The 24705-nt window shown below is 47.4% G+C and overlaps 1 protein-coding gene across 2 annotated transcripts in view; it reads left to right on the top strand.

Moving 5' to 3' along the window:
- The window catches only part of ELP1 (elongator acetyltransferase complex subunit 1), a 216587-nt gene that overhangs the window by 189585 nt on the left and 2297 nt on the right, over nt 1-24705 (top strand). The window contains exons 35-37 of one of the 2 annotated variants that reach the window (XR_012754623.1): nt 502-656; nt 960-1038; nt 3033-3284. Coding sequence is in view for 1 of the 2 variants with exons in the window: in XM_075352448.1 (XP_075208563.1) it covers nt 502-656; nt 960-1038 (234 nt within the window). In the remaining variant the exon portion in view is untranslated. The remainder of the gene's footprint in view (nt 1-501; nt 657-959; nt 1039-3032; nt 3285-24705) is intronic. The other variant, XM_075352448.1, reaches the window with a different exon arrangement.

Genomic DNA, 24705 nt, shown 5'->3' with positions numbered 1-24705 from the left:
TCACGCCGGCTATGCGGAAGGACAGAGGTGGGCGGGATGTTTACGTTCCGCTCATCTCCGCCCCTCCGCTTCTATTGGCCGCCTGCCGTGTGACGTTGCTATGACGGCGCACGACCCGCCCCCTTAATAATGAGGCGGGTAGCCAGACAGATCGACGTCGCAAGGCAGGTGAGTCCATGTGAAGCTGCCGTAGCGATAATGTTCGCTACGGCTGCTATCACAAGATATCGCTGCTGCGACAGGGGCGGGGACTATCGTGCTCGGCATCGCAAGCATCGGCTTGCCATGTCGTTGTGTGCATAGTGCCCCTTAGACACAGCTGAAGGGGTGGGAGGAGAAGCTATACCTGACTTTTTTGAGGGGATTAGCTGCATGTAAAGCCATTTGCAAGGCTCCATAGCGAAAATGGTCAAATAATCTCTAATCACAGATCAAATTGGATTTCCTTTTTTTTCCCTAATGAATCTAAAAAAATTAAAATGAGTTAAATCTCTATTTTAGGTGAAGTGAACAATCTCTTGAAAGTCCTTGTCCTGTTTCTTTATGATTCGGATGCTAGAGAACTGCAACACCTTTATCATGAATCGCTCCAGTTAATGGAGACTTCAATACCAGACATCTGGACTCCATGTACACAGCCAACTATCACACCTCCAGTAAGTCTAGACTTTCCTTAACTGTTGAGACATTCTTCTCAAAATGGAAAATTAATATTCATGAATGACTGAAAGGATTTAACCGTAATTGATGGTGAAACCGTGACAATATTTGATAGAAGAGGCAAAGAATGTAACTGTTTTTGACCATGTTTCAATGGCAAAAACAAAAAATTGGCTAAAATGTAAGCTTCAGTGTGTTTAAAGACCAACATATTCCCACATTAAAGCAGTTTGCATGTAAATGTATTAGGTCAGTAGTTTTTTTTAAAAAAAATAACTATATTACCATTGTCTCACTAGGTTCTAGGTCCTCATTCAACTGCCAATAGCATTATGTCTTCTTATCAACAACAGAAAACAATAAAATCTGCAGAGCAAGGTAAGGATCCTGATCCTCATACATGGCCAGATAAAATGTCTCTAAAGCTGGTGTCACACTAAGCGACAGCGACGTCGCTGTTACGTCACCATTTTCGGTGACGTAACAGCGACCTTGTAAGTCGCTGTTATGATCGCTGCTTAGCTGTCAAACAGCAGAAGCAGCGATCATAACGTCGCTGTGCTACATGTGCAGAGAGCAGGGAGCCGCGCTTAGCGCTGGCTCCTTGCTCTCCTAGGTGCAGTACACATCGGGTTAATTAACCCGATGTGTGCTGCAGCTACATGTCACAGTGCAGAGAGCAGGGAGCCGCGCGCACTACTTAGCGCTGGCTCCTTGCTCTCCTTGCTACAGTATACATCGGGTTAATTACCCGATGCATACTGCAGCCACATGTCACAGTGCAGGAGCCGGCACTGGCAGCAAGAGCGGAGGCTGGTAACCAGCGTAAACATCGGGTAACTAGGGAAAGGTCTTCCCTTGGTTACCCGATGTTTACGCTGGTTACAGCTTACCGCAGCTGCCAGTGCCGGCTCCTGCTCGCTTCATTTCGTCGCTCTCTCGCTGTCAGACACAGCGATGTGTGTGTCACAGCGGGAGAGTGACGACCAAAAAATGAAGCTGGACATTCAGCAACGACCGGCGACCTCACAGCAGGGGCCAGGTCGTTGCTGGATGTCACACACAGCGACAGCGACGGGACGTCGCTGCAACGTCACAGAAAATGGTGACGTAGCAGCGACGTCGTTGTCGTCGTCGTTATGTGTGACACCAGCTTAAAGCTGTGTTCACATATTGCAATTTTTTGCATGATTGTGGTTGAACCACAACACTTTTGCTGCGATTTTCAAACCATTGTAAAAAGAATGCAAGGTATAAATATAGCCTTATGAGTGCAGATCAGTGATACATAGGAAGTTAATCGGTGGCCGTTTATTTAAATGTATATGTTGTAATTATTGTTATGTGATTGTTCTTTTTCCCCTCCAGTTACATTATTGTTGGTAACACATCCCCAGTTTCCATATAGAGATGTGTTGGTAAAATCAATTTCATGGGCTTTAGTCCCTGGTTTTAGGTGCAGCCTACTCGGTTCCTTGACGGCCATGCCCTCGCCTGTTATACAATTATATCTAGTGCAAATTTTTCTTCTCGTTTTTTTTTTTTACACTGGACGTTTGCCTTTATTTTCCTTCCAGCACTGCAGAGGAAAGAAGCTTCCTTATGCCTCTACGCAAACTTTATCTTTGTATCTTCAGCAGAGATCATTCCCTTCTGGCACTAACCTTACTCTACCTTCTTCCCTCCTCTTGCTTTACTTCTATTTGTCATATCTGAGCCTAGAGAAGACTGCTTACACCAGAGGGTCCAACCACCCCAGGTCACAAATCTTGCTTGCTTTACATGTAAGCACAGATTCCAATCTAGCCAGCATGTAGCTACCTGTGATGCCTGCGCTGGACAGCAAGCTTCTGCCGCAGGCAACTCAGGTACTTCCCATGGCTCATAAGAAGAGTGCACCTTACCTTGTCTGAATGTGCTATAACTCTCTCAAACATGGCCAAGCTAACAAAATGCCTAGGGGAAGTCAGACCCACGAATTGGTCCTTAGTAAAGTCCCAAAATCGTACCAGGCAACCCAGAGTGGTCTCTCCCAAGGTATAGTCTCTCACTTGCTCCCTAATCCCCAACCTGATGTACAGTATATTCATGCGAGATAGGAAGAGCTTCCCTTTGATTCTGAATTAGAAGTCTGGTCAATGTCTAGATCTAAATTGAAAGACATGATTGACAGTCTATTGCAGGCAGACAGTGGGTCCTTGCATGTTAACTAAGCAAACCTCCTCCTTCCTACTAAGACCCATCTCCTTTAAGATTCAAAAGCACCACCAGGTATTTCTCAAATCAGTTTGACAATGTCCTCGAGAGTAGAAGAACTTGGAAAGATGCTTACACAGATTGAAGTGCATTGGCATTTTCTATCTTTTTTTCAGATAAGCTGTTTGTCCTCCGTACCATGTTCCCTATAGTGGATCCTCTGGTGTCTCAAATATCCAGGACCACACGCAGATACTGCAGACCCAGCTGACATACACATTGAATCCTTGGCAAAGTCTACCTCTGAGGCCAACTATCTGGATCTCCAAAGCAAATTCCACCTGTCTAAACAACTGTGCCAAGTCATCTTTTTTTCTATGTCTTCGTCTCAGAACTGGCTGACCTTACACACCAGATCACTTATGCAGGCAGGTATCTTTTTTTCTACTTTTCTTGAAGTCGCCAGTTGCTCAGCTCACGCAACATTGTCGCCATCCACTGAGTCTTTCAGCTTTAAGATTAGAGTGTGGGAGCAGTCTCCAAAAAAATCTTCTGCTGGTCTTCTCTTTCAGGTCTCTAGTCTTTTTGGGACCAGTCTGAACCAGATCATTTAAAAGCTACTCGAATAAAAAAAAGTACTTTTCTATCTCAATTCAGATTTAAACACCCCAATTTCAGTCTTTTCATCAATTCTGTTCAAACTGCCAAGAGAGACCTAATGGTCCTCAGGAAAAGAAATTAATGTTTTTCAAGTCAACTACATCCTGGCACCCATGTAGCCAGGTAGACTCATCTAAGAGATATGGGAACAACAAGGTTTCCTTGACATGACAGAGCGATCTCATCCATTTCAGGTGGGCATCAGTCTAGTTGTCTTTGTGGATGTGTATCTCTCCACATTTGAAGATGTCTGGGTCAGCAAGGTTGTTTCCTCTGGATAGAGTCAGACCTTGTTCTCCTCATGTGCCCTTCCCTGGCTAGGGGTTATTGTGCTGGAACTGTCCTGGGAAAAATTCACAGGTTTTTCTCCTGTTTGTTCTAAAAAAATGAAGGGTTTCTCCGGTCCATCTTTAACTGAGTGGGTATTTGTCAGCAGGATTTCACCCCTCAGACTATGCTTATTTAGCTTTTTCACAGATGAATCCAGTAATACCTTTTATATGAGCAGTCCTTTTCTCTGTTACTGAGAAGCCAGCATTTGAATTGATGTGCAAATGAGCCTGAAGAACTATTTGTAGATCTGAAGCGTCTATCACTCCAGTTCCATTCCTCTGCCTCCTCAGGCTTGACTGAAATCTCCTTTGTGTGACGTCACACAGCATACAGGTTGTCAGTCAAGCAGCAGAAGGTCCTGGCACTGTGCCATGAAAAGAGCTGGTTTGAAAGAGGCCTTAGGTCTACAGCATCATTTGCATATAATTTAAAATGCTGATTTCTCAATAGCACAAGAAAGGACTGGCCATGTAAAGGTATTACTAGACTAGATTTTGCAAAAGGTCCACACCCATATAGTTTGAGGCGTGAAAGACTGCTGTCAGATTCCCTTTACAACAACTGAACAAACATTTTCAATTCCAACTCTTCAAGATGGAATCCCTTCACTTGGCCATAGCATCCATGTAATTTGGGTAATATCTATCCTTTGTGACTGCCAAAATGCCTATCTCAATACCTTTCCTCCTCATAAGAAGTTTCACCTTCATACGGTTCATCATTGTGATTTTCAGCTTGTGACTTTCCCCTTTTGGAGGCCACAGCCCCCTGTGCCATAAAGACTGCCGTCATGCCCCTTCTGAGTTCCAGGCTATATCATGGTCATTTTCTATATGGATGACATCTTCAAGGCTCCTTCATACTGACAGAATCTGGACTGTCTACAGATAGCTTTGAACACTCTTTCTTTGTAACAGACCAAAGTCCTCCCTGATCCCTTATAAATGCTTTTCTTCCTAGTTATGTTATTTGACCATTACCAATTCAAAAATATTCCTTCCAAAAGACATAACAGCTCTTCAGTTCAGTATCTGAGCCCTGAGATGCTCTTGTCTGTCCATCTTCACCTTTGCATTTAAATACTCTGTTGAATGGTCCATAAATTGATTCCCTTCATAAATGTTCATACCAGACCTCGCCAACTTGCCCTTCTCTCTCTCTCTCTCTCTCTCTCTCTCTCTCTCTCTCTCTCTCTCTCTCTGAAATCCTCTTTTGTAGCAAAAGTGGTTTTGTCTCTTCACCTCAACAAATATCTAGTTCTACCTTCACTGTCTCATCCTACTAAAGGATGTCTAAGACTACTTTCACACATCCGGTTTTTGCTCTGCAGCACAATACGGCGCTATGCAGAAAAACCGCAACCGTTTTTTCTTTATCGTTTCTTTGGGAGACCCAGACCTTGGGTGTTTAGCTTCTGCCTCCGGAGGACACACAAAGTACTACACCTAAAAGTGTAGCTCCTCCCTCTGAGCTTATACACCCCCTGGTGAGCCAGTCCCAGCCAGTTTATCGCTTTGTGTATTCATGAGGCATACATCCACACATGCATTCTCATATGATTTTTTTTGTTTTTTTGTTTTTTTTTGGAAAGTGCGGGTCCACGTCTGGACTCCCGGCATGTCCCTTCTCACCCCACTGTGTCGATGGTGTTGTAAGGTTGATTTCCAAGGCTGGATCCTTACATGCCGTGCTCCTTCACCATCCCTCCTGGGCTCTGGATTGAAGTGGGAGCCAGCGTGGTCTCCATGCCTGACAGGAGACTGGTCTCCGTCCACAGCCCCTTCAGGACTCTGCTGGACCGGAGCACTCATCCCCAGGGACTTGACCCTGCGTCTCAGCAGCTAAGTATCTGAGACGTTCTTATGTTGGGGGTCCCTGTCCTTTATTGTATGGGGAGAGTGTTTTTGCTGTACTTGTGTACTTATACTTTTGGCATTTCCGTGGGTTCTCTGGCTTTCGCCCGAGAACCGCACCGATGATGCCTGCGCGTCGGCCTCGCTGCTCAAATTTAGGCCCCGGCTTCGTCGGAGGCCTAGTTTCTGTTACCTGCCCTCGCATGTCACTCATGCAGAGGGACAGGCACGGCTCCTCCCGGCGGCCGTCCTGCACAGGGGAGGGACACTCCCCACTGCCTGTGCGTGACTCCTCCCCTGCAGGTCTCTGTGGCCCTCCAGATTACAGGGACGCCCCCTGTCCCGCCCCCTCTCTTCGCTCCGGCGGCAATTTTCTTGCACAGGGTTCACGCTGTGCTGAGCCGTTCTGCACTCTGCATCCCTGCTGAGGTGCTGTGAATTGGGGGTCCGGGCTTCGGGATCTGGAGGGCACACAACACCGCTTCCAGCGGTCTGGTAAGCCACAGCCGGTCTCTGGTTGTGGACCTCTGTATATACTCCCTGGGGTTCATTCTCTTGTAGAAGCTGTCCCACTCCAGCAGCATGTCTTACACGAGGAGCAAGGCTCCAAAGCTTTATACTGTATGCGCTGCATGTAAGCTCCTGCTGCCTGAACCGAGCACCTATCCACATTGTGATGTCTGCTCTAACTTGGAGGTGCCACAGCCTGGAGTCTCACCCCCAGTGGTCTCTCAGGCTGCTTCTGCACCTGTGGCTGAACCCCCGGCCTGGGTAGAGTCCTTCTCTAGGTCTCTCTCCCAGTCATTTGCTGAGTCCATGGGACTTCTGTCCAGGACTTTGATGAATATGCATCAGCCCCCTTCACAGGGTGCCTCTAATGCTTTTGCATTGAGATCCTTTGGTATCTCTATCATCTGACCTCCGTCCACTGGAGCTCACAGAGGATTCATCATCAGGGCACAGACCCCGTCCTCCTAAGAGGCGCCGCAGGGTTTCCCCTCCCTCCTCTTCCCGCGGTTCTGATTCAAGAGTTGACTCGCAAGATGAGGAGGATGCCTTTACAGGGTGCTCGGAGGCTAACTCCATGTGCCCCATTGCCCCTTCCGAGGGTGACTCAGAACTTAGTGACTTGATTGCTTCCATTAATTCTGTACTGGATCTCAATCCGCCAGTATCAGAGGAGCAACCCTCTTTGGCAGAAAAGCACCAGTTTACCTCGCCTAAGAGAGTAAAGAGTGTGTTCTTTAACCACTCCAGTTTTCAGTCCGCTGTGACAAAACCCAGGGCCTGTCCTGACAAACGCTTCCCAAAGCGTGGTTCTGATGACCGTTTTCCCTTTCCACCTGAGGTGGTCAAGGAGTGGGCTCACTCCCCAAAGATAGACCCTCCGGTGTCTAGGCTCTCAGCCCGGACCGTTGTGTCGGTGGCTAATGGCACTTCCCTTAGGGATGCCACTGACCGTCAGATTGACCTTCTGGCCAAATCCGTGTATGAAGTGTCGGGGGCCGCGTTTTCCCCAACCTTTGCAGCAGTGTGGGCTCTCAAAGCCATCTCTGCTTCTCTAGAGGAGATGCATTCCCTCACCAGGGAATCTATGCCTGAGATGGTTGCCTTAACTTCTCAAGCTTTAGCTTTTTCATCTTATGCCATGTCTGCCATGCTAGAGGCTTCTCACCGCACTGCGGTGGCTTCGGCTAATTCCCTCGTTATCCGCAGGATCTTGTGGCTTTGAGAGTGGAAGGCAGATGCTTCTTCAAAGAAGTACCTTGCTGGGCTCTCTTTTGCTGGTTCCTGGCTGTTCGGTGAACAGCTGGATGAAATTATTAAAGAAGCTACTGGCGGGAAGAGTACTTCCATGCCACAAACCAAGACCAGGAAACCTGCCCAGGGTAGGAATCAGTCGAGGTTTCGCTCCTTTCGTTCCTCCAACTGGTCGTCCTCTAAGCCCTCCGCCTCGTCCGCTAACTCAGCTAAGGACCAGAAATCCAACTGGCGCCCCAAAGCGCGTCCACAGAAGACCGCAGGAGGTCCTGCCACTAAGGCAGCCTCCTCGTGACTCTCTGCCCACTCCAGCATCGTCCTTAGTCGGTGGCAGGCTCTCCCACTTTGGCGACGCTTGGTTTCAACAAGTCTCCGATCAGTGGGTGAGAGATATCATCTCTCACGGCTACAGGATAGAATTCTCTTCCAGCCCGCCAAACAGATTTTTTCTCTCAACTCCCCCTTGCTCCAAGGCCGCCGCCTTCTCACAGGCCGTGGCAACCTTGCGGGCCAACGGAGTAATTGTTCCAGTTCCCGCCCGGGAACGGTTCAGAGGTTTTTACTCAAACCTCTTCCTAGTTCCCAAAAAGGACGGTACCTTCCGGCCCATCCTGGATCTCAAGCTTCTCAACAAGCATGTTTGAGTGCGGCACTTTCGCATGGAGTCTCTGCGATCAGTCATTGCCTCAATGACCCCAGGGGATTTCCTGGCGTCTATCGACATCAGAGATGCCTATCTACATGTGCCAATTGCGGTTTCACACCAGCGTTGGCTACGCTTTGCAATAGGAGAAGATCATTTACAATTCGTGGCTCTCCCCTTCGGGTTAGCCACGGCCCCTCGGGTATTCACCAAGGTCATGGCAGCAGTGATTGCGGTTCTGCACCTCCAGGGGTTGGCAGTGCTCCCTTACCTGGACGACCTTCTAGTCAAGGCTCCGTCTAGCGCAGACTGTCAGCGGAGTGTTTCACTCACTCTCGCCACTCTAGCCCAATTCGGGTGGCTTGTCAATCTTCCCAAATCCACTCTGACTCCGACCCAGAGTCTCACGTACCTAGGGATGCAGTTCGAGACTTTGCCGGCACTTGTGAAGTTGCCCTTGAACAAACAGCTGTCACTCCAGTTGGCGGTGCGCTCTCTCCTGAGGCCCTGCCGTTATACCCTCAGGCATCTGATGCAGGTGCTGGGTCAAATGGTGGCGTCCATGGAGGCTGTTCCCTTTGCCCAGTTCCATCTGCGCCCCCTGCAGCTGGACATTCTCCGCTGTTGGGACAAGCGGCCTTCCTCTTTACACAAGGTAGTGGCTCTGTCACCACGGACCAGGAGCTCTCTTCAGTGGTGGCTTCGGCCCCTCTCCCTGTCCCAAGGACGTTCCTTCCTGGCCCCGTCCTGGGTGATTCTCACCACGGATGCCAGTCTATCCGGCTGGGGAGCGGTATGTCTCCACCACAGAGCACAGGGCACTTGGACTCCGTCCGAGTCAGCCCTTTCAATCAATGTGCTGGAAACCAGAGCCGTGCTTCTAGCTCTCCTAGCATTTCACCACCTGCTGGCGGGCAAGCACATTCGAGTCCAGTCAGACAACGCGACAGCGGTTGCCTACATCAACCATCAAGGTGGGACACGCAGCCGCCTGGCAATGATGGAGGTACAACGCATTCTTCAATGGGCGGAAGACTCCAGGTCCACCATATCCGCAGTCCACATCCCAGGCGTGGACAACTGGGGGGCAGATTATCTCAGCCGTCAAAGCGTGGACGGTGGCGAGTGGTCCCTGCACCCGGCAGTATTTCAGTCGATCTGCCGCACATGGGGCACTCCGGACGTGGACCTAATGGCATCCCGTCACAACAACAAAGTTCCTGTTTACGTGGCTCGCTCCCACGATCCTCAGGCCTTCGCCGCGGACGCTCTGGTTCAGGACTGGTCCCAGTTTCGTCTGTCCTACGTGTTTCCCCCTCTAGCTCTCTTGCCCAGAGTTCTGCGCAACATCAGAATGGAGGGTCGTCGAGTCATCCTTATTGCACCGGACTGGCCCAGGCGAGCTTGGTATCCGGATCTGCTCCAACTGTCCGTAGAGATGCCATGGCATCTCCCGGACCGTCTAGACCTACTCTCGCAAGGTCCATTTTTCCGCCCGAATTCTGCGGCCCTCAAATTGACGGCGTGGCTCTTGAGTCCTGGATTTTGACGGCTTCTGGTATCCCCCGTGAAGTCATCTCCACTATGACTCGGGCCCGCAAGTCTTCCTCCGCTAAGATCTATCACAGGACTTGGAAAATTTTCCTGTCCTGGTGTCGCTCTACCGGCCATCCTCCTTGGCCATTCTCCTTGCCGACTCTTGGTCTTTTCTACAGTCCGGTCTGCAGCTAGGACTGTCCCTCAACTCTGTCAAGGGACAAGTTTCGGCTCTGTCAGTTCTGTTCCAGCGGCGTCTCGCTCGGCTGGCTCAGGTCCGCACCTTCATGCAGGGCGCGTCTCACATCATTCCGCCTTACCGGCGGCCCTTGGACCCCTGGGACCTTAACTTGGTTCTCACGGTCTTGCAGAAACCTCCCTTTGAGCCTCTTAGGGAGGTTTCTTTGTATCGTCTTTCACCGAAAGTGGCCTTTCTGGTTGCCATAACTTCTCTCAGGAGAGTCTTTGATTTGGCAGCGCTCTCCTCGGAGTCACCTTTTTTAGTCTTTCATCAAGACAAGGTGGTTCTCCGTCCGACTCCGGACTTTCTTCCTAAGGTGGTCTCTCCCTTCCACCTTAACCAGGACATTATCTTACCTTCCTTCTGTCCGGCCCCTGTTCATCGCTTTGAAAAAGCTCTACATACTCTAGATCTGGTGCGTGCTCTCCGGATCTATGTGTCTCGCACCGCTGCGCTTAGGCGGTGCACCTCTCTTTCTTTTTCGCTCCTAATTGGGAGACCCAGACAATTGGGTGTATAGCTACTGCCTCCAGAGGCCGCACAAAGTACTACACTTAAAAGTGTAAGGCCCCTCCCCTTCTGGCTATACACCCCCCCGTGGGAGCACGGGTCCCTCAGTTTTTGCTTTGTGCGAAGGCCCACATGCTGATTCCTTCCCCATCCCCATTAGGGCTCTGGGCGAAGTGGGATTTTACCGGTCTCCAGGCACTGAGACCGTGCTCCATCCGCAGCCCCTGGAGAAGCCGCTGGATATGGAGCTGAGTATCGTCAGGGACATGGCCACCCTTCAGATCAATGTTCTGGAAATCAGAGCAGTCTATCTTGCTCTGCGAGCCTTCCAACAGTGGCTGGAGGGCAAGCAGATCCGGATTCAGTCGGACAATTCCACAGCGGTGGCGTACATCAACCACCAAGGGGGAACACGCAGTCGGCAAGCCTTTCAAGAAGTCCGGCGGATTCTGACGTGGGTGGAAAACACAGCATCCACCATATCCGCAGTTCACATCCCAGGCGTGGAAAACTGGGAAGCAGACTTTCTCAGTCGCCAGGGCATGGACGCAGGGGAATGGTCCCTTCACCCGGACGTGTTTCAGGAGATCTGTCGCCGCTGGGGGATGCCGGACGTCGACCTGATGGCGTCACGGCACAACAACAAGGTCCCGGTTTTCATGGCACGGTCTCACGATCACCGAGCTCTGGCGGCAGACGCCTTAGTTCAGGATTGGTCGCAGTTCCGACTACCTTATGTGTTCCCACCTCTGGCATTGTTGCCCAGAGTGCTCCGCAAAATCAGGTCCGACTGCCGTTGCGCCATTCTCGTCGCTCCAGACTGGCCAAGGAGGTCGTGGTACCCGGATCTGTGGCATCTCACGGTAGGACAACCGTGGACGCTACCAGGCCGTCCAGACTTGCTGTCTCAAGGGCCGTTTTTCCATCTGAATTCTGCGGCCCTGAACCTGACTGTGTGGCCATTGAGTCCTGGATCCTAGGGACCTCAGGTTTATCTCATGATGTTGTTGCCACCATGAGACAGGCTAGGAAACCATCCTCCGCCAAGATCTACCACAGAACGTGGAAGATATTCTTATCTTGGTGCTCTGCTCAGGGAGTTTCTCCCTGGCCATTTGCATTGCCTATTTTTCTTTCCTTCCTGCAGTCTGGGTTGGAAAAAGGTTTGTCGCTTAGCTCCCTTAAAGGACAAGTCTCTGCGCTATCCGTATTCTTTCAGAAGCGCCTGGCGCGACTTCCTAAGGTACGCACGTTCCTGCAAGGTGTTTGTCATATCATTCCCCCTTACAAGCGGCCATTGGAACCCTGGGATCTGAACAAGGTTCTAATTGCTCTCCAGAAGCCACCTTTCGAGCCTATGAAGGAGATTTCCTTTTCTCGGCTTTCACAGAAAGTGGCTTTTCTGGTGGCGGTCACGTCTCTTCGGAGAGTGTCAGAGCTGGCGGCGTTATCTTGCAAATCTCCCTTCCTGGTGTTTCACCAAGACCAGGTAGTACTGCGTCCAATTCCAGAGTTTCTTCCCAAGGTGGTATCTTCCTTTCATCTCAATCAGGATATCACTTTACCATCTTTGTGTCCGCATCCAGTTCACCAATTTGAAAAGGGTTTGCATCTGTTGGACCTGGTGAGAGCACTCAGGATCTACATTTCCCGCATGGCGCCTCTGCGCCGTTCGGATGCACTCTTTGTCCTGGTCGCTGGTCAGCATAAAGGGTCGCAAGCTTCCAAATCCACCCTTGCGCGGTGGATCAAGGAACCAATTCTTCACGCCTACCGTTCTGCTGGGCTTCCGACTCCTTCTGGACTGAAGGCCCATTCTACCAGAGCCGTGGGTGCGTCCTGGGCATTACGGCATCAGGCTACGGCTCAGCAGGTGTGCCAGGCGGCTACCTGGTCGAGTCTGCACACTTTTACCAAGCATTATCAGGTGCATACCTACGCTTCGGCGGATGCCAGCCTAGGTAGACAAGTCCTGCAGGCGGCGGTGGCCCACCTGTAAGAAAGGGCTGCCTGACAGCCCGATCACGAGGTATTCTTTTACCCACCCAGGGACTGCTTTTGGACGTCCCAATTGTCTGGGTCTCCCAATTAGGAGCGAAAAAGAAGAAGGGAATTTTGTTTACTTACCGTAAATTCCTTTTCTTCTAGCTCCAATTGGGAGACCCAGCACCCGCCCTGTTTTTTCTTAGGGTATTTGTTTTTCGGGTGCACATGTTGTTCATGTTGATAAGTTACGTTCTCCGATATTGTTTATCGGATTGAATTTGTTTTTGAAACAGTTATTGGCTTTCCTCCTTCTTGCTTTTGCACTAAAACTGAGGGACCCGTGCTCCCACGGGGGGGTGTATAGCCAGAAGGGGAGGGGCCTTACACTTTTAAGTGTAGTACTTTGTGCGGCCTCCGGAGGCAGTAGCTATACACCCAATTGTCTGGGTCTCCCAATTGGAGCTAGAAGAAAAGGAATTTACGGTAAGTAAACAAAATTCCCTTCTTTTGTGCTAACCACAGGTCGGCGCAAGGGCCTCCCTGCTTCTAAGCCGACCTTAGCCCGTTGGATTAGGTCGACCATTTCGGACGCCTACCAGAGTACGCAGGCTCCTCCCCCTCCGGGGATCAAAGCACACTCGACCAGAGCTGTCGGTGCCTCTTGGGCTTTTAGGCACCAGGCTACGGCTCAACAAGTCTGTCAGGCTGCCACTTGGGCTAGCCTGCATACCTTCTCGAAGCACTACCAAGTGCATGCTCATGCTTCGGCAGATGCGAGCTTGGGCAGACGCATCCTTCAGGCGGCGGTCGCCCATTTGTGAAGTTAGGTTCTGCCTACTTCTTAGTTTTTCTGTTTATTTCCCACCCAGGGACTGCTTTGGAACGTCTCAAGGTCTGGGTCTCCCAAAGGAACGATAAAGAAAAAGAGAATTTTGTTTACTTACCGTAAATTCTTTTTCTTATAGTTCCGTCTTGTGAGACCCAGCACCCTCCCTGTTGCCTGTTGGCAATTTCCTTGTTCCGCGTGTTTTCACCGGCTGTTGTCATGGACAGAGTCTCCGGTTGTTCCGGCTCTTGTTCTATTTTACTTGTGGGTGGCTATTCTCCTTCAGCTTTTGCACTAAACTGGCTGGGACTGGCTCACCAGGGAGTGTATAAGCTCAGAGGGAGGAGCTACACTTTTAGGTGTAGTACTTTGTGTGTCCTCCGGAGGCAGAAGCTAAACACCCAAGGTCTGGGTCTCCCAAGGCGGAACTATAAGAAAAAGAATTTACGGTAAGTAAACAAAATTCTCTTTTTTTGCTGCCGGTTGCATTTTTGTTTTTTTGCATAGACTTACATTAGTGGCGTATTGTGCCACATGGGCTTGCGTTCGGTCCGGTTTTCGCCGCATGCGGCAGATTTAGCCGATGCCGCGGCCGGATGGAACGTTCCCTGGCACGTTTTTTGCTCCGGCAAAAAAAAAACGCATCGCGCCGCATCCGGCCGCTGCGGCGCATTTTTCAATGCATGCCTATGGACGCCGGATGCGTCGCAATGCGGAAAAAAACGCATCCGGCCGCCGCATGCGGTTTCTTCCACTGCACATGCTCGGTAGCATGCCGCAACCGGAAAAAAACAGACGGGCCGCATGTAAAAACTTATGCAAAGGATGCGGTGTTTTCGCCGCATCCGTTGCATAGGTTTCACAGCCGGATTGAGCCGCACTGCTCAAACCGGATGTGTGAAAGTAGCCTTAACAAGTTAGATGTTGTCAGAGCAGTCTGACTTTGACAGTCACAGCTCACTTCAGACATTCAGACACTTTGTCATTGCAGTGTATTCACAAAGATTTGCCTTTCACAATGGCAGTGGCTTTTTGCTGGATTCGATTTCACATTTTGCAGGCCTATCAGGTGAAGGCCCAACCTCCCTCATTCAGTGTCCCTTCCTTGGCAGGTTACAAGTGAAAAGGTTTTGGTACCGTGTTAGCCAGTTGAAAAATTATTGAATGTTCTCAGTGAGAGGAACAAAATTATAATCTTGTGATATTTTTTAATGGCTAACTAAAATAAAATAAAGTGATGTTACAAAGCAAGCTTTCGAGACATCTCAGGTCCCTTCATCTTGCATGGTATGACAAAATATCTGAAGAAACACAAATATATGCACAAACAGAGCAGAGGGATGGCTAATAAAAGACATTTAAAACAACAAATACTGAGCTTAGAAAGTGAATCCTTAATTAGCTTTGATTAGCTTTGAAGCATAAAACATGGCCAAACATTTCTGTGCTTCAGGACACAACATAAACCATATGACAGTTGTCATATTAAAAGGCAACTTCAGATCAGAACCATCGCAGGGACTGGGAATACAAATTCATTAAAATGTTTAACTCTTTGGACACAGGACTCAACCTGTCAGGAGGATTTATGGCCATTACAAAATCTGAGGAGTCTATTCCAGAGACTCACCAGCAGGGCTGTGGAGTCGGTAAGCCAAACCTTCGACTCCGACTCCTCAAATTCTCTTGCACCGACTCCGACTCCGGCTCCGACTCCGACTCCTACATATATTGCTTATAGTTAGGTGAAAAATGTATTGTAGTACATGAATATGTGTATGTGAACATCAGACATTTAATAATTTTTATGATACAATAATCAAGATATTTGGATAGAACATAAAATATATTTATTGGAATACAACTTTAGAACACAAAAAACTGTAATAAATTGTAAATATGTAATACACTATGTAATATACAGTAGATTACATATATATCTTGTGTGTGTATATACACTGTGTGTGTGTGTGTGTATATATATATATATATATATATATATATATATATATTACATATTTACAATTTATTAGTTTTTTGTGTTCTAAAGTTGTATTCCAATAAATATTTTATGTTCTATCCAAATATCTTGATTATTGTATCATAAAAACAATTAAATGTCTGATGTTCACATTGTACTACAATAAATGTTTCACTTAAATATAAGCATTATACTAAATGTTATTATTTAGTAAAATATTCAGCACATTCTGCATTGCACTCCTGTCCCCAATTTATTATATATTTTAGGAGTCGGTGCATTTTATACCGACTCCGACACCACCAAAATGAGCTCCGACTACGACTCCGACTCCACGACTCCGACTCCGACTCCACAGCCCTGCTCACCAGACCTCTGATCCTACATGGATATTGGGACAATAAAACTCTCACACCACTAATCAAAGCTAATTAAGGATTCACTTTCTAAGCTCAGTGTTTGTTTATTTAAATATCTTTTATTAGCCATCCCTCTGCTCTGTGCATATATTTGTGTTTCTTCAGATATTTTGTCATACCATGCCTGATGAAGGGACCTGAGATGTCTCGAATGCTTGCTTTGTAACATCACTTTATTTTATTTTAGTTAGCCATTAAAAGGTATCACAAGATTATAATTTTGTTCCTCTCACTGAGAACATTCAATAATTTTCTTTGGCAGGGAGATGCTGCATGTGGCAGTCGCTTAGGTAATGGCCTGAGATTGCCTTTTATCCTTTTCCCATTGGTGGACACAGAACCATGGAATAGTCTGCTGCCACCTGGAGGCTGACACTATTATTTCATCTAAATAAAATTGTCTCCTTCCCGGCAGACTATACCTCGCCTGCCAGAGTCAGGCTTCCTCAGATTCTAGTGGTGTCAGTTGGAAGTAAGGTCTGTCCCAGGAGCTAAGCTTTCTTTTGTTTAATGTTTTTCAGATTGATATCTCATGCATAACAGAGTGTAATTGTGCACGCTGTTTCACTTACATTGCGACAGAGAGTACAGGCTGTAATTGTTCAGTCTGTGTCCTCTCCCTTTGGTGTGGCTGGACAATTTGCACTTGTCAGTAGTAGGATACATGGGTGAAGGTCAGTAAGTCAATTAGCTCTTACCCACCACCCCACATAGTGCGAGTGTGCATGCTGCAGAAGATAGGGAGTTCTGGATCTTCATGCCAGGTAACTATGACCCTGTTAGGCATTCCACTTCCCTCCTATCCAGCCTCTGTATTCCTTTCCTTGGGTCCAGGGCCGGCGTCAGCACGTGGCATACCCGGGCAAATGCCGGGGCCCTGGAGAGCTGGGGGGGCCCACTCGGCCTCGTCAGTTCTGCTGCCCCCGGGCCGAGTTCCAGGGACAGCAGTCCTTGGCACTGGAAACTGTGGCTGCCGGCCCTTTAAGGCCCGCAGACCACAGCGTTCATTGTGTTCTCCTGCATTGAGCATCATCTGTGGGCGGAGCTTCCGCCCGGCGTCCTGCTCGGTCGCACAGATGAAGGAGTCACAGTGCCAGCCAGCGACCCCCAGCACATCGCTTTCCTCCAGCGCTTTGTGGGCCCCATCTGCACCGTGACCTGATCAGTATGTGGGACATCACTCCCTCCCCGCCCCTCCCTGTCCCCCCGTGCGTGTGTGGGCCCCGCAGAGCCGCTTGTGTGGGCCCCGCAGAGCCGCTTGTGTGGGCCCCGCAGAGCCGCTTGTGTGGGCCCCGCAGAGCCGCGTGTATGGGCCCCGCAGAGCCGCGTGTGCGGGCCCCGCAGAGCCGCGTGTGTGGGCCCCGCAGAGCAAGGTGTGTGTTTGTATGTATGCATGCAGCAGAGCAGTATGCGTGTCTATATGTATGTAAATATGTAGCAGAGCAGTATGCGTGTCTGTATGTATGCAGCAGAGCAGTATACGTGTCTGTATGTATGCATGCATGTATGTATGCAGCAGAGCAGTATGCGTGTCTGTATGTATGCAGCATAGCAGTATGCATGTCTGTCTGTATGTATATATGCATGTATGTATGCAGCAGAGCAGTATGCGTGTCTGTATGTATGTATGCATGTATGTATGCATGTAGAGCAGTATGTGTCTGTCTGTCTGTCTATATATATGTATGCAGCAGAGCAGTATGTCTATGTATGTATGCATGCAGCAGAGCAGTATATGTGTGTCTGTCTGTATGTATGTATGTATGCAGCAGAGCAGTGTGTGTGTGTCTGTCTAGATGTATGTCTGCAGCAGAGCAGTGTGTGTGTGTGTCTGTATGTATGCATGCAGCAGAAAAGTATGTGTGTGTCTGTCTATATGTATGCATGCAGAGCAGTATGTGTGTGTCTGTATGTCTGTCTGTATGTATGTATGTATGTATGAAGCATAGCAGTGTGTCTCTGTATGTATGCATGTATGATGTGTATCTATGTATGTCAGTGTATATGACTATAGATTTGTCTGTTTATATGTATTTTTGTGAGTTTGTCTTTAATTATGTATATGTACGTGTATGTATCTGTGTATGTGTGTCTGCGTGTTTATGGGGCCCACTGGGACTCTTCCGCCCGGGGCCCACAAAAACCTGGAGCCGGCCCTGCTTGGGTCGGTAGTTACCGGTGTTGGGGGACAGTCTGTCCCCAAAAGACTGGTGCTCCTGCTAGCTGTCCTGCATGCCCACCTGAACGTGGTCTGCTCGGTGGGCAGGAGTGTCACGCTGCTATCGGGTTTCCTGTGAACCTCTCTTTCTTTGTGTCCGGGTGTAGCGGGCAGGGCGCTGTTGCTGAGGCAGGCAGTCTGCAAGCACGTGTCGTCATTTGTAGCTCTTGGCCAATCGGCTGGATGGTTTGGTCAATCATCAGTTTCAACACATTCAACCAATTGTCAGCCTTGTTTAATTCAGCCAATCAGCGCGGCAATTTTTTATTATTTTCAGCCAATCAGCGGTGGTGTCTCAGCACACTAGGTTCTCGCCCCTCTGGCTTTGTCTCTTCCTCCTTACGGCGCAGGACTTTTTAAGTGGTGTGGGACACAGTAGCACCTCGTTGTCTTCTGCATCATGGCTTACAGGTGGAACAGATTCCTGTAACGTGGATGGGCTATGCTGTTGGCGACTGAAGGCTGATATTACGCACTCTAACAGGTTTGTTTTGTCACTGTTTAGTGGACTCTGGTTTTCCTGCTGCCATTTTTCATATATCTTGCAATGTCTGAGTCTAGAGAGGACTGTGCTTGCCCTATAACATAACATGAACCTGTTTCTTTCTGTGACAGTATAACTTCTAATACTTAGATTTCCACCGGTCAGTCTGTGGCCTACTGTTCCGTAGTACTCGTCTGCTTTTCTGCTGCCATATATCTAGGAACCCATATGACATCGGAGGAGAATATGGCCCCTCCTGCAAGGGCTCGTGATTTAGCTCAGTCAGTACACAAATTAATCAGGGTGTCCAAGAGGCTGGATAGGGTTGTGGAGCGATTGCCATTAACTGCTGCTGGCCCAGTAGCTTTGTTCGCTGCTGCAAGTGATTTGGATCCTCCAGCCACCCCGCACCAGTTTAGCTGGTCATGAATGCAGTCCAGACAACGCAAGGTGTCCTCCTTGTCCCGGTCTCCTGCACAGGGGAGGCGCCCAAGTCCCCTTTCCCCTACTCATGGGACTCCTCAGCACCCAGATTCCAGTTCTAGTTTGGAATCTGCTTTAGATCCATATCAAGTGGGAAAACTGAGGGATATGGTGAACAGTTTGGTGTCAAGTGTTGATGCCTCTTTAGGAGTAACAATTACGCCGACTCCTTCCGTTTCCGAAACAGGCTTTTTTTTTTAAGGATGGGTAAGTGAGTGGCTAGGCCTTTTTCTAACCATGAAGAATTTTCAGAGGTTTTGCCAAGAGCTTGGGTGCACCCAGACAAAAGCTTTCAGAGGTGTAGTTGCATGGCGGTGTTATATCCTATCTCAGCAGAACTGGTGGCCTCTTGATCTACTGCACCGATGGTAGACACCCTGGTATCTTGCTTATCCAAAGTGACCTCTCTGCCATTGACTGAAGCTGCGTCTCTTAAAGATCCAACGTATTTGTTACATTGTTTGCATAGAATTTCTGTATGCACTCTTTTTTTTGAGTGATGTATCCCTGTAATGTTTTGTTGGAAAAATCAATAAATATTCAATTATAAAAAAAAAGATCCAACGGATAGACATAGAAAGTGTAGTGAAGTCCGCTTTTGAGATTACAGGTTTTGCTGTTTGTTCAGATTTTCTGCCGTTTGTCTAGCTTTTTCTGCCACTTAGGGCTCCAAAGTGGTGACGGCATGGGCTATGCATTTGCTTAGGAGTATTATGGCCAGCTGTCAAACTTTGGCTGAGATCGCTGATCAGATTGCGCAGGCAGGAAAATATCTCTGTTCAGCATCTTTAGATGCAGGGGAGTGCTCTGCTCATGCGACAAGTAATTATGTGGTGATCCACTGTATGCTCTGGCGTAAGGTGTGGAGGGCGGACATAGCTTCGAAGAAATCACTAACAGCTCTGCTGTTCCATGGTTCTCCCTTTTATGTGTAACCAAGTTAGATAAAATCAATTCTAAAGCTACAGGCAGCAGACGCACCCTGCTTCCTCAGTCCAGGACGAGCCATCCCTTTCGAAGACAGGGGGCTTTTCAGGTTCGCCCATTTTGTCAGTTTCTCCCCTTTTGGAGCATAGAAGGACTACCTTTAGATCCAAACCAGCTGGACACACCCTTTTGGATCAGTTCTAAGCTCTCCGGATCAAGAGGCAGCAGAAAGATCAATGTTTGAAAGGGTGGCCGCCTCCTTTTTTTTTCCCAGGAGGCATGGCTTGGGGCAATCAGCGATATTTAGGTCAGGGGAGTCATCTCTTCGGGTTGCAGGATAGAGTTGTCCACTCTACTTCGGGATGCTTTTGTTCGTTCATGTCCTCCCAAGTCTTCCAGCATGAGAGTCGATTTCGACCAATTCTTTGTTTCCGTGCTTCAGGCAGGATTGATTGTAAGTCTATGTTCACAAGTTGCGTTTTTGCTACATTTTTTTTCATGCGTTTTATGCAAATTAAGGCTAATTCAAAGCTGCTTTTTACAGTACCAGCAAAACGTATGAGATTTCAAAAATCTCATGCACACATACACACACTTGCTTTTTTTCCCTGACTTAAATGGAAAACTGCTGTTTTTGAACGCCGCAGCATGTTAATTCAGCGCTTTTCAGCTTTTTTTCACCATTGAAAGCAATGAGAGTGCAAAAACGCAGCTGCATTTTTAGCTACATTGTTTTTGCTGCTTCTGTGGTGAATGAAACTAACTTTATATAAACAAGTACTGTAGACAAATGACATTCAAAACACAGCAAACCTGCTTTTTGGAAGCAGCTTCTTTTTTTTTTTTACTGCCAAGAGAGCAGGTTTTGCTGCAGGAAAAAAACTGAACGTGTGAACCTAGCCGAAGAGTTTCCTTTCCAGAGTGCTTCAGCGCGTTTTCATCGAACATATTCGTTCTCCCCAAAAAAGACAGCTCAGTGTGGCCAGTTTTAGATTTAAAGCATCTGAACAAATGGGTTCAGCTTTGTTGCTTCAAGATGGATTCACTTTGGTCTGTGATTGCATCCATGGAAGACAGGCAATTCCTTTCATCGATTTGTTATCTGGGGTGCTTATCTGCATGTGACAATTTTTCTGACCCTTCAATTTTTTTCTATACTTTGTAGTCAAGCAGGATCACGATCAGTTAATGGTTCTGCCCTTCAGGCTGGCTACAGCATAAAGGGTGTTCCCGAAGATACTGGCCATGGTAATGCTGCTGCAGCAGTCCATTGGGAGAATTGTCTTTCCATAGCTGTACAATATTCCTGTAAAAGCACCATCCTTTGCTCATAATCTAGAAAGTCTGCAGGTCCGTCACCTTCTGAGTGGGATAGGTCCGAATACACGGCGTGACAATTATGCACAGACCTACGAATGTCTGGCACACTTCAAAAACACCACAAAGGTGGGATCCCGGGGACACTTTAACAACGGTGGGAACTGGCGCAATGGAGGGGGAAGATGGGACACTCACCTGCAGCTCTATCCTGCAATCCCAAGCTAGCCCTATACAGGTTCTTTCAACCTGTTGCCGAGCAGGATACCCTAGCAAGCCCTGTAATTAATCCTGGCTAGCGAGTTGGCCAGCGAGGAACACTAGTACCACTGTTGCACTAATACAAAATAATGGTTAGGAAAACAAATGGGCAAAAGCTCCATGAGGAGCTCCGAGGCAGCAGACTGATGGGCTCAACCCAAGGTTGATGGGTATTGCCAATATTTGAAGGTGGTGCGTGTGGCAACAGAGCGGCTGAACCTGACGTGGACTGCTAGAAAGCTGCTGGCAACAAAACGACATTAACCCTTGATACATTGGCCTACATCAATTACCAAGAAGGCACATGAAGCTTATCTGCCATGATGGAGGTGGCAGAGAATTTGAAATGGGCAGAAGACAAAATTCCATTATTTTCAGCGGTTCATACACCAGGGGTGGACAAATGGGAGGGGGACTATTAAGTCGCCAGAAGGTTCCCGCTGGGAAGTGGTCTCTCCACACGGAAATGTTCAAGTAAATTTGTCGATTGTGGGATTGGATGTTGAACTCTTGGCGTCCAGACTGAACACAAGGTGCCAAAATTTGTGACAAAATGCAGGGACTCTCAAAATTTCGCAGTTCATCTTTACCCAAACTTCTCAAGAACATCACGGCAGAGGTTGTTCTAGTCATTCTCATTGCTCCAGACTGGCCCCTAGAGGGCCTGGTATTCGGAGGTGGTTAGTTTCCTGACTTACAGCCCATGGGCTCTTCCATTCCCCCTGTGACTTTTGTACTAGGTTCCGTTCTTCAATCTGAATTTATGAGCACTCAATTTGATGGCGTAGTTGTTGAAACTGCGATGTTGAGTGTTGCAGGTCTGTCTCAATCTGCTATTCAGACTATGACTAGGGCCTGAAATCCATCTTCATTATTAGTCTATCATTGCAGATGGAGGGATTTTTTGTGTGAATCTACCAGTACTTTGTTGATGTTCTTTTCCTTGCCAGCGCGGTTTTCTTTCTTGCAGTTTGATTGAAGGCAGGGCTGGTGCTAAGTTCCCTCAAGGTTCAGATTTCTGCCCTGGCTATCTTGTTTCAGATAGATTTGACTTCTAAACTTCAGGTTAAGAACTTCCTCCAGGGAGTGGCAAGTAACCCTATCAAGGTCCCCTGGAGCCTTGGGATCTGAATCTTCTTTTTCAAGCTCTTCAGTACCTGCCTTTTTAACCCATCAGAGAGATATTTACAATTTTTGTTTTAATATATGTTCGCTGTCCTTATAGCCATCACTTCAATTAAGATAGTCTCGGAGCTCATGGCTTTGTCTGATCATGCTCCCTATCTTGTTCTTTATTAAGATAAAGTAATGTTTAGGTCAATTCCATCTTTTTTTTCCCCCAAAAGTGGTCTTGAGGTTTAACCCTTTCACTCCTGGGCAATTTTCCGTTTTTCATTTTTGTTTTTTCCTTCCCTTCTTCTGTGAGTCATACTTTTTTTTATTTTTCCATCAATATAGCCATGAGGGCTTATTTTTTTTTTGTAGGACGAGTTGTACTTTTGAATGACACCATTAATTTTTACCATATAATGTACTGGAAAATGGGGGAAAAATTCCAAGTGTGGAGAAATAGTGAAAAAAGTGAAATTGCACGATTGTTTTGGTTTTTTTTATTCACCATGTTCACTATATGGTAAAACTGACATGTCAGTATGATGCCTCAGGTCGGTACGAGTTAGTAGATGCCAAACATGTATACTTTTACTTTTATCTAAAGCAAGAAGGCCTGCGGAGACACCATCACATGTTTCTCAACGCTGGCAGAGAAACATGTGCTGGTGTCTCCGCAGGCCTTCTTGCTTTGAATATTCCCCAGGGGGCATTGCGCTAGAATCACTGGTTTGAGAAACACGTGATGGTGTCTCCGCAGTGGTGGATGTTGATCTCCCTAAGGTCAACCATCCTTGCTCACATTTACTTTTATCTAAGTGGTGAAAAAAATTCTAAAGTTTATCCAAAAAAAGAATTGCGCTTTTGTCGCCATTTTCCAAGACCTGTAGCGTTCTAATTTTTTGGGATCTCGGGCTCTGTGACTTATTTTTTGCGATTGAGCTGGCATTTTTGATTGTACCATTTTTGTGTAGATGCGAGGTTTTGAATTGCCTGTTATTGCATTTCAATGAAATGCTGTGGCTACCAAAAAACTTAATTTTGGTGTTTGGATTTTTTTTCTCACCGTGTACTGATCAGATTAATTGATTTTTATATTTTCATAGATCGGGAATTTATGAACGCAGCGATACCAAATATATATTTTTTTATTTTTATTGGGGCAAAAAGGGGGTTGATTTGAACTTTTTAGGCTTTTATTTATTTATATTTTTTAAAACTTTTTTTTTTTTTTTTACTTTTTTGATTGCTTTTACTAGTCCCTAGGGGACTTTGACTGGAGTGTCCAATCACTTGTGCTGATCAGAGCGATGCTGATCAGCGAAAATGCAGTGTTCCTGTGAGTGCTGCCACTCTGTCGGCTCTCACAGGAAGTGAGTCATGGTAGCATCGGGCGTCATAAGCTGACCCCACATTACCATGGTGCCCCATGATCGTGTCACAAGGTCACTGATGGCTGCGGGGAACAGCGCAATCCCCGCCTCGGCCCTTTAAAACGAGCTGATCCACCACGCCTATTAGCCACACGTCTGCTGATCAGATGAGCAGAGCTGTGCAGGGAATAACGCAGACTCGCCACCAAAGCTCGTGGTAACCGTGGGGAGGCAACCAAGGATGTACCCATTTCACGGTCATGATGAACTTCCTGTGAATGCTGGCTGCATGCTGGCGTTCATGGAAAGTCAGTATTTTTGCTGTACAGAGAAGTGCTGATGCCCTGCTCTGTACAGCACAAGCGATCAGAAGATTGCAGCTTCCAGTCCCCTAAGAAAACGAGGAAATATAATAAATTTTTAAAAACATAAAAAAAAAAATCAAATGTGGAAATCGCACCCCTTTTGCCCCCTTGAAATTATAATAAAAATATTGCTGCGTTCAGAAATGTTCGAGCTATCAAAATATAAAATAAATGTAATCTGATCCATAAACAGCATAATGAAAAAAATTCAAAATTAAGAAGTTTTGGCCGCCTTAACATTGCAATAAGAGGCGTTGAAAACATTGTGTCTACCCAAAAGTGGTATTTGTAAAAAAAACAAAAAAGAAAAACAAAAAAAACCTATACATGTTTGTTAAAACCCTAACCATGACATACAAACTCATTTGCAACCTCTGACCTAGTGTCCCGCTACCTACCTGCACACAACCTCAGATCCTCACAAGACCTCCTTCTCTCCTCTTCTCTCATCTCTTCTTCACACAATCGCATACGAGATTTCTCCCGCGTCTCCCCTATACTCTGGAACTCTCTGCCCCAACATATCGGACTCTCTGCTACAATGAAAAGCTTCAAAAGGAAT

The sequence above is a fragment of the Anomaloglossus baeobatrachus genome, chromosome 1 (genome assembly GCF_048569485.1).
Source record: "Anomaloglossus baeobatrachus isolate aAnoBae1 chromosome 1, aAnoBae1.hap1, whole genome shotgun sequence".
NCBI lineage: Eukaryota > Metazoa > Chordata > Amphibia > Anura > Aromobatidae > Anomaloglossus > Anomaloglossus baeobatrachus.
Note: the sequence above shows the minus strand (reverse complement) of the source record. Positions and strands in the feature narration are given on the sequence as shown.